At 33.4% G+C, this 16,665-nt stretch overlaps 1 protein-coding gene across 2 annotated transcripts in view; it reads left to right on the top strand.

The window, feature by feature from the left end:
- Positions 1 to 16,665, top strand: part of Ptprr (protein tyrosine phosphatase receptor type R) — a 250,661-nt gene that overhangs the window by 210,493 nt on the left and 23,503 nt on the right. For both annotated transcript variants that reach the window (XM_010617486.2, XM_010617487.2), the window contains exons 9-10: positions 1,248 to 1,327; positions 1,748 to 1,885. In XM_010617486.2, the coding sequence (XP_010615788.1) occupies positions 1,248 to 1,327; positions 1,748 to 1,885 (218 nt within the window). The remainder of the gene's footprint in view (positions 1 to 1,247; positions 1,328 to 1,747; positions 1,886 to 16,665) is intronic.

The raw sequence follows: 16,665 nt of genomic DNA, 5'->3' as shown, positions 1-16,665 counted from the left end.
GAGTTAGTTAACCTTTCTCTGTCTCCATTACCTAATCTAGATAAGGAGAATATTAATAGTATCCACTTTATAGGACTGCATAAGTGACAAAATGCACAGCAATTTGTAAGCTGTTCTATCTCTGATATATTTAAAACCCATAATGACTGCAAAGCCCATATTTTCATAGGCTAATCTTTTTCTAAAACTAATTATGGCTTTTATTATCTTTAATAACAATCATATGTAAAACTAAGTTTAAAATATGTTCAGGCTGAGCCAAAGTTTGTTACACTTTTAATTATCTAATTCCCACTCACGTGTACATTATGAAATTTCCTTCCTCTAACACTTTCCACCCTATGTCCTCTACAATGTTCTTAGCTAGACCTGCAAATGAAAGACATTGTCTTGTTGTCTTATATCCAAGAGGTCACCACAGGGTACAGGAATAGGTGAAGAAGAGGTGTTTCTTTGTGACACTCCAGTCTTTAATACCTCTTTTGAGAAAAGACACTGAAATACATTGAGTTTGCAGCTGTTTAAGGGGAAAAAAAAACCCGCAACCAGTAAGATGTAACACATTGTGTTGTCAGCTTCTGTGGCTATCTTAGCATCAGGGAAGCATTAGCATGTGGCAAATCAATTCTATTACTCTATTCCTGGCTATGTACTCTTGAACAGATTATTTAACCTTTGTGTCCCCATTTCTTATCTTAAAAATGGAAATGGAATGGTACTTATTATTTTAGGTACATTTATTAGACATAAGATTAAATAGTGCTAACATTTGTAAGCATTGAGAATGGAGTGTGACATTTAGTAGTCATCAAGACTTGTTGTTTGTTTATCTGATGAAGAGACTGAGAACTCACTGAAATAAATGGGCTTTATGTTTGTAACCCCTCTTTCCCTGGCTTGTTCTACTTCCATCCCCACAATGGTAATAGGAGTAAGGAGGGCTGACACAAATTCCAAAAAAGAGAAAAGGCATAACAGTGAGATGGGGTCAAAAATCAGAACCCCATAAAAATGGATGAAATGTAAGCTCAATTCAGCCTATTGCCAATATTTATGTCAGAATCAAATCAAGATGGCCCCAAATATCCCTCTATAAACACAGATCAAGAGATACACACACACAAAACCAGAGACAAATAATGACTCGTGCAAGACAAGCTTTGTGTAAGTTAAATGTGCGCCGCTGGTACCTGGGAAATTTTAAAAGAGTAAATCTCTTTAATGTACCCTTCCTGTCTCTTCATTAGATCCACTCAGCAGAGTATGTTTACGACCAAAAAATGTAACTGATTCATTGAGCACCTACATCAATGCTAATTATATCAGGGTAAGTAAACAAATGTAAATTTCTTTCTAGTGAGTATGTTGGCTTTTGCAACTGTTGATTTTTTTTTCCCCCCTTAGAAGAGATTAAGTTCTATTTAACTTCATTACTAGCAAGTTCTGTTTGTTTGTTAAAGTCATGTCAAAATTCCCAGGGAGTCTCTGTTACTGTGGGTCCCTGACAATGATCTCTACATGGGCACACTGGTGAAAACTGACCATTACAACGCTCACTATCAAATGCCAAGCTAGACCTTCTGGAAAAACAAACCTGAATATCATAGTGCTAGAGTCAATCAAACTGCCACAATCTTTGTTTCTTTTAGCTTAACACAGCTCTTTTGTTTTGAAGATCTTTCACCTAATTTTTCACTGTAAGTCCTGAATTTAAAAAGCAACAATTTTGTCTCTTTACTCCAACCAGGGTTACAGTGGCAAGGAGAAGGCATTCATTGCCACACAGGGCCCCATGATCAACACCGTGAATGACTTCTGGCAGATGGTTTGGCAAGAAGACAGCCCTGTCATTGTTATGATCACGAAACTCAAAGAAAAAAATGAGGTATGATCTTTAGCAAAGCTCAGAAAGTTATACGTGTTCTATTGAATATGTAAGCAACATGAGATTTTGTGTAAGCGAAATCATCACGAACTTTTAAAGATTTGTTTAAAATGGAAAATTTGAGACAATTAAGGGTTAGTTCCCTTTATTCTTCCAACAAATGGTAACTGGTATTATTCTATGCATGGGAACTTTCCTTCATACAAGTCAATGTAATTGGTCACACATATCTCAGTTGTACTCAGTTCTCTCAGTAATAACATGAGGGACCATAAATTACAAATAATTGCATAATAATTATAAATTATTACAAAATTTGTGAACAATGGAACAAAAACGTATGCATATCCCAAGTCATTTTTGACATAACAGGTAAACATTCCAGTTGTTGGAAATATATTAATAAACAAAACCCACCAAATTTCTGGCATGGTTAGATTTTAATTACCTAGTAGGAGGAAAAATAAAAAATGATAAACATATTAGATTTATTCATAGGAAAATGGATACATATTGAGTATATACTCCTAAGTGAAATAAATAAGTCACATACGTGTAAATACCGAATAGTTTCTCTGGTGTGAAAAATTATAATAGTACATAAGATCCTAAAGAGATAGTTGACAATGTGAAATAGGAAGAAAAGGGCTAAAGGGGTAGGGAAAGTGGGAAGGGTAGGAGAAAGGTAATTAGGGAAAAGAAGAAAATATAGGAAAATGAAAATAAAGAGTTCGTAAGTGGAGAGGGAAGGAGAGGGTGAAGGGAGGGCAGGGACAAGGGGAAAAAAGAGAAGGAAGACCTGTCACATAAAGGTACAAGATCCCAATAATGGATGTAACTGTACTGTATACCTAAAATGTACCAATAAACCCAATAAAAATGATAAACATAACAAATTCTTAAATAAAATGTAATATATTAGAAGGAATAAGTGCTATTTTTGAAAAGCAAGGAGAATAAGTGGATAGGATAATACTGAGCAGTAGGCAGGGTGTGGGTAGAAATAGCAAACTACAGTGTGAAACAGGTGGGTGAACTGAGCATCCTTTAAAAAGTGAGAACAGAATAAAGATCTAAGGAAGTGACAACAAAGCAACTTTCTCCTTTTAATAGTAAGAAATTCAAAAAAAAGATAAAATTTTATTCTATTTCCATACTTTTCTAAGCATTTCATTTTCAGAACAACTTATTCTATATTTTGCAATATAAAAATAAAATTGAATGATTCCTGAAGGCTGTTATCCTAGGTGCTTCTTATATCTTAGGGTGTCTTGTTGAAATAATTTATCACCTGATTTTGGTAAACATTTCATTTGCTTGTTTTCTTGCCAAAATCACTATACTTGGACTTCACCCTGACAATTTAGGAGCCTTATATTTCTCTTAAACTCTTTTGGTGAATTATAACTCTTGATTGTAGTATAATGCTGCTATTAATTGAGAGCACTGAGGCTCACAAAGCAATATCTTAAAAGTTTTTTAAAGTTTGTTGTTTTGTTTCATTTTTGTCACATTTTTTCAGATGAAAGCATTTTTCCTGAAATTCATCTTGGGAAATTGGCTTTTGGCCAATAGATAAGGCTATGTACCATTAACTATGCATATGGTTTACCAACAAACAAATTTTTATGAGTCTGATATGAAAGCCTAAGGTGTCATAATAAATATAACCCATAATATTCTCACCTATCAACATAGCAACATATTAAGTCACTGACAGTTCCTGCAGACTTATTCAAAATACATGATATTTTAGCTTCGTAACAGAAAAAATACTCCTAAGGTTCAAAAGGTATATTTACTATGTGTGTACTTCTATATATACATGTTTATAATTTTAGGTAATATGGTTGACTATGTAGCTTGAAAAACTTCCACTACAAAACCAGTGACACTGAGTAAAATATGAAATAAAATGAATGGCAAAGTTTGGAAAAACTAAAGAAAATTCTAGTGGTCAAAAACCTAATTAAAAAACTTAATAAAAAGGTATAAAATCAGAGAATTATGGGTTACTTGTGTTTTAATTGTGTACAAGAACTATAGACAAATCTTAAGCTTGCAGGAGCCAGAAGTTGGAACTGAAACCTTACATAAAATGAGTGCCTGCAAGGAATATGGCTTTAGTTAAAACTAAAAGACAAAAATAAATCTGCCTACCAAATTGACTATAAGAGGAAATTAATTTGTCTAAATCTGGGCTTTTGATGGGGGTAAAAGGGCTCCCTTGAGTATTCAAAGCTGAGAAACCTCAGAATATTAAAAGCAGATTATGCCAGGTGAAGTAATTAACGTCAAAAGTAAGAGCAGATTGGTAACACTTTGTGCACTTTACAGAAACAAAGGTGAAAACGTCCTAGCTGCATACCTCACTCTACATATGCCTCACAGAATTTCCCTCCAAAACAATTCAAACATAAACTCACAAATCAAAATTATGAGCCACACAAGTAAATAAAACATTGAAAAGAAAAAATCAAAAGAAGCAGCCAATATTAGAAATAGATCCACAAGAAATAAAAACAATAGAAATTACAAGGTTTTTAAGAATAATTTAGCACACAAATACAAAATAAAACAGATGACAAAAATATGTTACTATCAAAAAGGACAGACATACAATCAAAGCAAAACATATGAAGAATAAATATATACATTAAAATGAAAATAAATTTTATTAATTTTATAAGACTAAGCACAGATGAACAGTGAATTAGAAGACATAAAGAAATGATCTAGAAAACCAAAATGATCAAAAACATGAGAACTAAGGAGACACCAATGATATTTAAATGAAAAAAACATGTTTAGTTGTTGTTTCACTTGATCTTAGCCAAAAGGCCAAGAAGCAATAGTTGGTGTTTCAGAATAAAAAATAATATGAGGGAAAGCAAATAATATTTGAGAAAATAATTGCTATAGGTTTTTTAAAGTTAGTGGAAGACCTGAGTTTCAGTTTTGAAAAGCGCAATAAATATTAGTCTGGATAGGTTAAAAAAATAAATTCACAAATATACACATCTGTGGAAATAAAAAGATACCAAAGATACAATATTAACAACCAGAATTACTATCGACATAGCAACAGTAACAATAGAGGCCCCAAATCAGTAGGACAATACCCACAAATGGCTAACTCAACCATCAAAACCCCAGCAAATCTATCATACACAGACAAAAGAAAAAGAAAATCTTTTCAGACAAACAAAAATTGAAAGAATTGATCAATAGCATCTTACCAAAATAATCGCAAGGAGTGTTGAATAAATGAGATTTGATCCAGGACAAAAGGGTTCAAACATAAAACAGTAAGCAAAGGAAGTAAAAATGAAGGACTAAAATGCTGAACAATAAGAAAATGTGAAGAAAGATAAAATGTTTTTGTGTTAGTCATGAAAAGAGCAGAAATTCAACCAAGTTCAGACGCAAAGCTAAACATGCATCTTAAAACCTTATGATTAGCTACTAAAAGAATGAAAATAGGAAGTATAATGCCCAATTTGTTAGAAAAGGGAAAAGATTTTTTTAGTACACTTGATCTTAGCCAAAAGGCCAAGAAGTAATAAAGTTTTTTTAATAAGTTAAAAGAAGAAAAAAGATAGAAAAAATAAGATAACTTTTACCAAACTGGAAGATAGAAATAAATCAAAATAGATTGATAATTATGCTAAATAGAAATGAGTAACTTGCCTATTAAATAGCACAGATTACCAAATTAATTAAATAAATCTCGCTGTGTTGTCTACAAGAGGATCCAGAAATTTTAAAAGAAAAAGAAAAAATGACACCAAGCTAATACTAAACCAAGAATGTTTAACAAATAAAATTGACTTTCAGTCAAAACAATCATTAATAGAGACGTAACTAGAGATAGAGTCACAAATAACACTAAAACATACAACTGATAGAAAAGTTACAACTGTAAACTTGTAAATGCATGACATAACCTCAAAACACCTGAAGCATTAATGGAAAACATTAAAGAATGAATTGATAAAGTACCATCAAGAAAATTAAGCAAAAAGAGACAATAGACCTATATTAAGCAGATTTTTTAAATATAAAGGAGTTTAAATATAACCTTTGCATAAACTGCTGAAATGTTCATTACCTACAACTCAATCATGGTGAAGACACTATACACTGATTTAGGAACTGTTAAAAGTTAGAATTTCTATTAAAATAATTCCTACACTGAAAGGCGGTTGAGGTTTTTGTTTTTCTCTTTGGTTCTATAATTTAAAAACTGGAGGGCAGGGGTAAGGGGAAGAAATAAGAACCAAGACCTGTCATGTAAAGGTATAAGATCCCAATGATGAATGTAACTGTACTGTACACCTAAAATACCAATAAACTACATACAACTGATAGAAAAGTTACAACTGTAAACTTGTAAATGCATGACATAACCTCAAAACACCTGAAGCATTAATGGAAAACATTAAAGAATGAATTGATAAAGTACCATCAAGAAAATTAAGCAAAAAGAGACAATAGACCTATATTAAGCAGATTTTTTAAATATAAAGGAGTTTAAATATAACCTTTGCATAAACTGCTGAAATGTTCATTACCTACAACTCAATCATGGTGAAGACACTATACACTGATTTAGGAACTGTTAAAAGTTAGAATTTCTATTAAAATAATTCCTACACTGAAAGGCGGTTGAGGTTTTTGTTTTTCTCTTTGGTTCTATAATTTAAAAACTGGAGGGCAGGGGTAAGGGGAAGAAATAAGAACCAAGACCTGTCATGTAAAGGTATAAGATCCCAATGATGAATGTAACTGTACTGTACACCTAAAATGTACCAATAAACTCAATGAGAAAAAAAACTGGAGGAGTGGTTGGTTTTTAACCATTCTGAGCCCCTTCTCTTTTTAGTGTCTGAGATATATCTTCTGAAGATACAAAGTCATACATGTTATATGTCTACAATGTGTATTCTGGTACTTATCCTGAAGCCAGAGATAATCCAAAATATTGGAAGAAATATTTTTTACTTTTTAAAAATTGTTTCATTAGTCTTCAAATAAAAATAAAAATCCTTTTCTGTCCAGACTCTCCAAAGATGCAAATAAAGTCCGGTAGAGGAAACTTTAATGTTTTACAGATCAAATGATACTGAGAAGTCTGGCTCAAAAGGAATACACAGTAGACTCCGCACTACCAGGAAAGCACTGTTTACCGAAAATGTGCCAACTTTCAATTGTATTAAGCATCATTGTTTGGAATAGACAAAAATCATTTCCTCCAAAGAATGTAGAGGTGGAGTTATCTTTAGAAGTTCCCACACTTTATATTTTTATGATCTTTCCTACTTTATAATAAATAAATAAAAGAGTAATTGCCATCTTTTATTTAATAATCTCAATATTCTGTTACCCACATTTTATAAAATAAAAATGAACAAAATTGAAAAATAAAGCTGAAAAATTACTTTTGTTTTGCTTTGTTTTGTTTTCTAAACTCAGGACCTTGTGCTTGTAAGGCAGGCGCAGAGCCACTGAGCTAAATGCCCAGTTGAAAAATTAGTTCTTATAATAAAAGATCTATTTGCTAGCAGGTTTAAGTGTCTTCATTTAAACATATACAAAGAGGGAATTCCTTTGTAAATAAAAAAAATTGAAAACAGTGTTCAGATTTTGTTAACATGGATTATTCCATTACTAGAAAAGATATAGTGGCCAAAATCTATAAAGCTAAAACAAGATCCGTCCAAAAATAGCCTTTGCACACATGAAAGGAATAGGAGTGCTCACTCTACCTCAGGGCCTTTTGGTTTCCATCTCCCTTCCCTTCTAGGAATGAAATTAAGGAGATATAAGTACTGACCATATTAAATATATCTGCTAAGCACAATCATGCATAAATTCGATTAAATCTTACTCTCACTCTACAAAATAGGTCTGACTGTCTTCTATCCAATATTACAGATGAGAAAACTAAAACTGAGAGTTTAAGCCATATTATTTAATCCTCAAAGTTAATGGATGATGAAACTCAAATTTGAACCCAGGTTTGATTGATTTCAAAGCTGTTCGCCTCAACACAGTAACAGGCCCAGTGAGGAAGCAAGACATTAGAAAGCAAGCAGCCCACTATTGGTCTCTCAGAGCAGTAACACATCAAATTTATTTTTCATGAAGTCAGCAAATTACTTGGTGACATACCTAATGTAAAGATTCTCTTAGGTACTTAACATAGATGTATTCTCCCTCTATTTTTACACGCTTCTTTCATCTCTGCTAAAATATTTTATTTATTACTGTAAACTCCACTTTTCTCATTGACTTACTTAGCTACTGCAAAGTTTACCCTCAAAAAAGTCATTTAAAGAAATAAGATTTTAACTTTTCCCTTCTTTCATTTCTTTCTCTTCTCTGATAAAATTGTAGAAAATATTCATTTCAATTAGATTTATTCAGCCAATGAGCTTACCCAATTCCTGTCAGTCTAAAGACTGAGTAGGTCCCCAAGGATGGAAACACAGTCAAGCAAAAGAGCACCATATGAAAGTTTCCGAAAAATCGCATAGTGTGGCTAACAGAGCAGTTTTGTGTGACTAGAGAACGTGTGACACAGCAGGGATTAAAGGGAAGGGAAACTTGAAAGGTAAGTTGCAGAGAAAAAGAGGACTATCCAAAAAGTAGGTTTGTTTTATAAGCAGCAGGAAGCTGCTAATGGTGTTTCTGAAGTAGACTGGCAACATAATGTGTATATCTGGAGTACATTGGTGGCAGCACACAGGATTTAAACTTGAGAGAAACAAGAGGAAGCAGAGAAATGGCTTTAATGGAAGCTATACCAACTTCTGGGTAGGAAATAATGCAGTACTGAACTAAGGCAATGGCAAAGTGTACTAAGAAAAGAGATAGATATTAAAAGGAGTTCCGGCAGTAGAAACCTTGGTGATTTTTTTTCTAAAGTGAGAGAGGGGAGGGAGAATTTGACTTGAAGATTTCTTGTATGGGAGGCTGAATGGACAATGATTCTGTGAACCCCGGTGTGGAGAAAGGGAAGCTTTGAAAGAAGAAAATAAATTTCATTTTTCAAGGTGAAAATTTGGAGAACTTTGGATGGTAAAGTCAATTGAGTGGTTAGAAATAAGTCTAAAGCTGTGGAGAAATGTATGTATGGGTTAGAGACAGGGACTAGACGGGCTGAAGTTGAAATCACAGGAAGGTACAGAATTGATGCAAAGAGTATAAAAGAGCGATTTGTATTTTGTTGTATAGTCTGCTTTTAACATTATGAGATTTCTTCATGTTGTAAATAACACCAACATTATTTTAAATAAGTACTAAATTTTATTGTGTTAATGCTTAGATTGTATGCATTATTCCATTAAGATGTAGAGAATTATGAAATTACCTGATCAAATAATATGAACTTTTGAAAGAATATATTCCCAATATGTTTTCCAAATATGTGTTCAGCTGTAGTATTGTCTTATCTGTTATCCAGCCAACTTTAATTGTGTTCAGTCTATAATTCCTCTTATAAAACATCCAATTCTATATGTTTGTACATATTCATTTATTCATTCATCTCACAAATATTTATGAACTATCTAGTTTAAACACTTTGATTAAATCTGTATTGACAAAATAAAAAAAATTATTTTCTTCAAGTTTATAAACTAAAAAGGGAGACAAAAAAACGCTATTATGTGTTATTACTAGCCTAACATAAATATTTTTTAAATCTATAGACAACCTAAAAGAGTCTTATCATCACAAAAGAAGTTAAGTAATCACTTCATTAAGTCAAATTCCAGCTAATAAATGCATTTGCTTAATTAAATATATTCCAAGAAAGAGTTTTGCAATATGAATATTAACTATGTATATTCTATGTTTACCTTAAATTTCACGTGCATTCAGATGGGAAAATAGCTACTCAACGTATAAGTACATTATATGTTAAAATGAAGTAGACCATTTTAAACAAGATAAATGTTTGAGATGAGGAACTAATTATCCTCATCTATATGCTAATTACCCTGATCTGATCATTACACATTGTATACACGTATTGATGTATTGCACTGTACTCCATAAATAAGTAAAATTATGTCAATTAGGGGTGGGAATTTACTCAGTGGTTCCAGTGCCTGCATCACAAGCCACAAGGGCCTGAGTTCAATTCCCAGTACCAAAAAAAAAAAAGAATTATGTCAATTAAAAATTTTAAGTGTACATTAAAACTACACATTTGAAGAGAAAGTAATTTCTAGTGAAGTAATTAACAAATGTTAACTTGTTATGTTATATTCTAAACACAAAAACAAAATATATTTTTATATTATTTATAATTAGCTAGAAAATTAGAGTTCAAGTAAAGTAATCAAAAATATTTATCAAATATAAATAGCAAGTTGAGAACCTGGGCTATTTGGTCTTTCAAATAACTAACAATTACTGAGCAAAAAAGTGTGCTTGTAAATCAGTCTTACATACCCCACTAAAAATGAAAACACAGGGAAGCTAAGCAACTTGCCAAAGGCCAAACAATTGACCTAAACTCCGCCCCACTCCTCACCGGAACCCTAGACTGCCTTCCTTCTCAAGGCTCCTACTTTTGGTAGGAAAGAATAGACTAGAGTGCAAAAGGTGATTATGGTCAGATATCAGTGTTCATGATCACTTACAATCAATGTTAAAATCTCTGACTATTCTCTTCAAGAAGGAAAGAGGAGACAGACAAATTTAAACCATACTGTCTGGTTTAAATAATAAAAAAAAAATAGGTGGATCTGTTTTTTCAAAGTGATTGACAGTTTGGAAGTGCAACTTGAAACCATGACTGGAGAAGTCACACTTGATTTGGAGGACCTAAGATTTTCAAGAGAATTCATGTTTTGTAACAAGAATAAGAGACCAAACCAAGTCCCATAGCCAAACTGTCTATAAAAAATAAGGTCTGGGAAGGCTGGGGATGTAGCTCAGTGGCACTGCTCCTGCCTGGCAAGTGCAAGGTCCTGAGTTCAATCCCCAGTACTGAAAAAAAAAACAAGGTCTGGGAGTGCAGTGATGGAGGCCAACCTAGAGTGTAGACAGTGGAAACTGTAACTGCCATTCTTGGAAGACAGCATTAGGTATCACAGGTGTCTTCAATGAGCAGCTGATTTGGGGGCATAAACTGTAGTCACCAAGTGAAATGGATGCCATTCAGGGCTTAGCTCACCAAAGCACAGAACAGGAGTCATTTCAACAGGAAATAAAGAGACTAAAACCACCATTTAAACCGCAGTAATTCTGACTGCCTTCTGATTTAGGATCCCTCATGTGGGTGCCAACCCAGCATAGTTCTGCCCTGTTCAGCAATGCCAGGCAGCTTGATATCATTTCCTGTGTGATTAGGAACTTGACCGTTACACTACATAAGCAATTAACTGTGGCCAGAACTTCTGTGCTATTATAGCAGCTATAGGGTTGAAGGAGGTTCCCTCTGTGTCCTCTGAAGTTTCACTAATTAAGTCTGCTGAAATAAACTACAATAAACTGATTAATGGGAGAAAACTCATAAATATATATTACATGCACAGTAGCATCACAAAGATGAAGAGTGTTCACTAGACCTGATGAGATTTAGAAGCTTATAAAATGTCGCCAAAATATATATTCAGTGTTTAAACTGAAAAATTTTATTACAGCAAAAACAAATTGTCCTTAATCCCTCTCAAACCCCTCCCATTTTGAACACACGTGTCCTGTCGTTGTTCCCACTTACTGCAACAATTCTGAAGTCTTCTTTCATGAGTGTTTTTAAGAGGTATGATTACAAATACAGCTCCTGCTGCTGCTACTGAATGTCATTCAACGAAAAGGTTCATAAAAACATAGTACATCTTCATCCATCTTATTCACTGGAGCTGACATTGTAGGACTTCTGGGTCTTCCCCAGAGCATTCATGATCATGAAAAGTAAATGTTCTGAATCAGTTAAGTACAAGGAGGTAGCTACAAGGGTACCACTAAAGACACTCACCAAAGAGATCTTCTAGAACTGCTCAAGAAAATGGGCTAAGTATTTTTGAAGCAAGAAGGTCTTCTGAGAGGGATTAATGTAGTAAATTTTTAACTTAATCATTTATTGTATTTTTCTGTCATATATACCTCATATATACCCTCTTTAAAATGGAAAAGGATACAGGAGAAATAGGCAGTTTTAGAGAAAGAGTCAATTTCTTAGGGCAGATGAATGGACTAGAACAGAAAATAGTTTGGGACAAAGTCTGAGCTCTGGGTATGATGTCAGCTCTATTCTTCTTTCCTCAGTTAGTCTTCCCTATTTAATTATAAGGTAAGGATTTGTAATGATTAAATTCATTCTGGAAGAATTTGCATTAGTCAGATAAAGGAACTGTGGAGAGAGTGCATTTGTGTGCATCAGGAGAGATGAAGAGGCCAGAGATGGGCTAGAAAATGTCAGAGTTACCTTAGTTCTGAGCTTGCTGCTTTTCTTCAAAGAACTCAGTGTATCAAAGTGCTACACAGTACTATGGTGTGTCATTTTCTGAGCCCCAACACACCCAAGCAAAATTACTTGTATCTTCAAACATTCTTATACAGTATTCTAAGTATAACTTTATACTTTAAATTATCTGCTATGTTATATTCAAATTGCTTTAGCCTGCTTTATTTCTTAATTAAAAACCCTTTATTTGACACAATTAATCAAAGTAAAAAAGTACAAATTTTTTTTAAAGTTTCAGTGTTTCATTTTATCTCAAAATACGTGCATTTGCTCACATTAAAATTTACTGGGCTGAGAATGTAGCTCAAGGGCTCAACAGTTTCTTAGCATATTTTCAAATTATGGGGCTTTTTTGTGTTTGAATGTTGTTCTCATGCTAGAGTTCGTTATTATATATCTTGTATATTTCACACTTTGCACATCATGAAAATTTTCCATTTCACTTACTTTAGATTTTTTAACTTATAACAAGCATTTATAGTTCTCTCGTCTTTGCCTGATTTGACTATAGTTTTCTTTATAAATTAACTCTTCTCAGGGCAGAATTTATTCAAACTGTGCAATTAACTTATAATTATAAAAACAAGTCTTTTTATTCCTCTTACCTTAGAGGTAGAAAGGTGTGATGCGTTTTTGTCCTGTCATAAAAGTCACAACTGACATGTGTATAATAAAGACAGTTTAACAGAGAAAAACGCAACATATTTATTTAATCAAAACTTTATGTAACTTGGGAGCTTTCAGAAATGAAGGCCCAAACCCAGGGAAAACTGTCCATTTGCATGTTTACATTTGATGAAGCATGAAGTACTGTTCATGACTGTTCATAGAAATGCGCTTGGACAAAAAGTTTGACTTAATGGTAATAGAGTGAAAGGAGATAGTTCTTGTTCTCTGTATACCATTCCTTCCTCTCAAGTGTGGGTCAAAGCCCTTATAGAGCAAGTGCCTTCTGATCTACTCACAAACAAGGTGGCCAATTGCTGCATTGAAAAGCAGAGAAGGTGAAAGTAATATTTCCAAGTTCTATGGCTTGCTTTGGAGAGGTGAGGTTCTAGTTTCAATGATCAGCTCGGAAAAAAAGAAATTCTGGTGTCTGTCTCTTTCCTTGAGGAGAAAAACAAAACAGGACAAATGAAGGCAAGAGGTCAGAGAGAGACTTTCTTCTGAGGTCTTCCAGTCACCTAAGTTCAAAGTACTCAACACACCAAAGCACAGCAATTCATGGTATTGTTTTGAACTCCAACACACTCTCCTATGTTATCGATTTATGTAATATTAAATTAAACTACTAGGCCTCAATAATAAGTACAACTGCCATCAAAGGATTTCATTGTAAATACAACTTCGTGAACATACAGCTCAACAAGTGATTACAGAAATATTAGTTTTATAAGAGCCAAGGTGGACCAAGAACAACTAGTAATCAATGAGGTTACACAGGTTATAGAGGGAAGGAGGGCACTGGTTAATGTTGTCCTTAAGTAAAGTTGGCTAAGAGTCAGTGTGGAAACAAAGGTGGAAAGTAAAATGCATGAAGTGTTGGCTTCTCAGATGATCCCAGTACCCAAGAGAAATTTCCCAGAGTCCCTTGCCAACACACCTGAGCCTCAGTTGCCTTAGTTTAAAATAACTTAAAAAGTAATACTACCTCAAAAGATTGTAGAATGTATTAAATGATAAAATGTTGGTGAAAGTGTTTTTAATGTTAAGTTATTGTGTTTATGTTAGTAATATTTATCTGCAGAGCTAGGAATAAATGTATCTGCATTCTATTTATTTAGAGCCACTTTCTACATGATGATGCATGTCTTAAGGACATAAAGCAAAATCTCTTTGATTTTACTATACACAATCTAAAAGCAAAATAACTTTAAAATAGATTAGTTTCCAGGCAACTAAACTAGTAACAATACATCTTTATTGTTTAAGCACAAATAGCTTCTTTCACTTGGTAGGGATGACAAAGAATAGTCAAAGGAAAAAAAAAAGATTATAAAAATATGAATTTGCATTTTTTCACTTTTGTTATAATCCACTGATTACTAAGAATCAGTTTATGGCTACAATCTTTTCAATTAAGGTTCAATAATTCCTTGTTTGCACAAGAGACAAATGATCCTCTGAAAACCTCTTTTTCCTCCAAATAATGGATACTTGGGATTAATAGATAATTTTTCTGAAAAGATCATCCTACTTAGGAGAATAGTGATGATTTGGGGTTATATTTTGCTAGATACCATGCTATTTTGAATTACCTACAGTTAGGGTAGCTTCACAATTCTATCTGTAAGACAGCATTTTCTTTTTTTTGCATTTTCTGCCTTTTTCATGTCATTGTTAATGGCCCAATAAAGAAATCCTAAAAAGCTGTTCAGGGAAATAATTTAAAACATGAACGTGAACTATTGGAAATGAACAGATTTTCAGCCCTCCCCCAACTCATATTCGAAAGCACCCACACTTATCTGGTCTCTCTCTTTTTTTCCTTTCTTTTAAAAGAAGGAAAATGTATTCAGTGTGTAAAAATACACTATTGTATCTCAGAAAGGAGATGGGATGCTAATTAAGGGCTGTTTGAATGAACAAGTCACATTGCATTGTCTACTGGAAGCTGGCTGCCAATTGCTTTTTTGGTAAAGAGTCAAGGAAAACATTCAAGAGGGCCCCAGCAAACCTGAAAGAGATGTGAGTGGCGCTTCTATTTATCAAGTAGGTGCAGAAGCCCGTCTTGGGTATTGTCAAAATTAAAAGTACAGGGCTGCTAGTTCCTGCCTGGCAGCTTCTCCCACTGATTTGTAGATCCTCTGTCCTGGAGGGGGACTGTTGCTCAGGTCTCATTGTGGACAATGGGCACATATGCCAGTCCTTGGGACTACTGCATACCTCTGCTTTGGTCAGTTTTGTTTTTCGAGATTCTTTGTCACTCTTCTTGAGCGTATCTGGGAGACGTGGGTTTTAAGATACGCAATAGCTCGGGTGTTGCAGCAAAATAATTGATGCTTCACTGAAAGAAACCAGACACATTGGTTAGTATGATTACCCATAATATAGCAATTTTAGATATTTAGCAGTTGGAGGCTGTAAAGGGGAACAAGTTGCTCTATTTTAAAATATGTCTTTCCTTAACGTTATCACTTAAGTCAGGCAGACTAAGCATTTAGTCTCATTGCCTAGTGACCTTGGGTGGGATGTAAATAAAGCTGAAACAATTTAATTCATTAAGAGGAAGATCACAATGTGGGAGATGTAAATATGTCTTTATTGGAATGGATAAAAGAAACTGTGATTCCACTAGGTGAAATGATATTTTTTATGGCTTCACATAGACAGCGGGAGGTGTTTAATGTTATAAATACCCATGTGTTTGCAACTTTGTCTTTCCTTTAGTTCTGCAATGGTGTGATTGTTTTGTTGATTTTTCTAATCTGTAAGTATATTTGTATTTTTAAGTGTGAACATATGTCTTTGATATAGATGTGAAGAACCAAGTGTCCAGCGTCTCAAAGGACACTGATAGAAGTCAACAAGTAAAAGAATTTCTATATAAATGTGTGTTTTTGGGAGAAAAGAATAAATGATATTTAACCATTTCTAAAATTACCATTATTTCCCAGAGCACTCAAAATAAAATGTCAGCTTCCATCCTGTACATTAAATCACTAAAATATGTGGTGAAACAGTAATAATTATTTTTTAACTGTTTAAAAGGAAATGTAATAAATAACATATACATATATACCCTTGAATCTCATTTTATACTTTTATTTTAATAATAATTTCTAGATATAATAACAGTAAAATAATATTTAGTATGTGAAGATTTAATCACTTTGGATAAATAATCTATTAATTTTTAAAATATAACAATAAAAATAATAATATGTTTCAAGTGTTTACTGTATGCCTGACTATGTCCTTAATACTTTTCATACATTCACTTATGAGAAAAAATGAGACCAGGAAACTTAGATATCTTGTTCATAGATTCACAGCTAATAAGTGGCTGAACCAAAATTTGGGCTCATGATGTCTGAGTCCAAAGCCTGCTCTGTAAGCACCATGCTACTTTGCCGTGTTTACAGTATAATCATTATCACTAGTGTTAAAGCCCTTCAAGGGGATGATCCATTATACAAATATTCATTAAACATGATTTGGTTGTACATTTTTATTTTATGGACCCCATAAGTGAAAAAGTATTGGCCCTAGAAAACAACACCATAGATGCATTAATGGCCATTCCATCTGCCTTACATGCAAGGGAAACTTCTTTCCACACACCTAATGCACCACA

Source organism: Fukomys damarensis, unplaced genomic scaffold, assembly GCF_012274545.1.
Source record: "Fukomys damarensis isolate Sample0158 unplaced genomic scaffold, DMR_v1.0_HiC HiC_scaffold_15, whole genome shotgun sequence".
NCBI classification, from domain to species: Eukaryota; Metazoa; Chordata; class Mammalia; order Rodentia; family Bathyergidae; genus Fukomys; species Fukomys damarensis.
The sequence above is the reverse complement of the archived record's forward strand: the minus strand, read 5'-3'. Positions and strand labels throughout refer to the sequence as shown.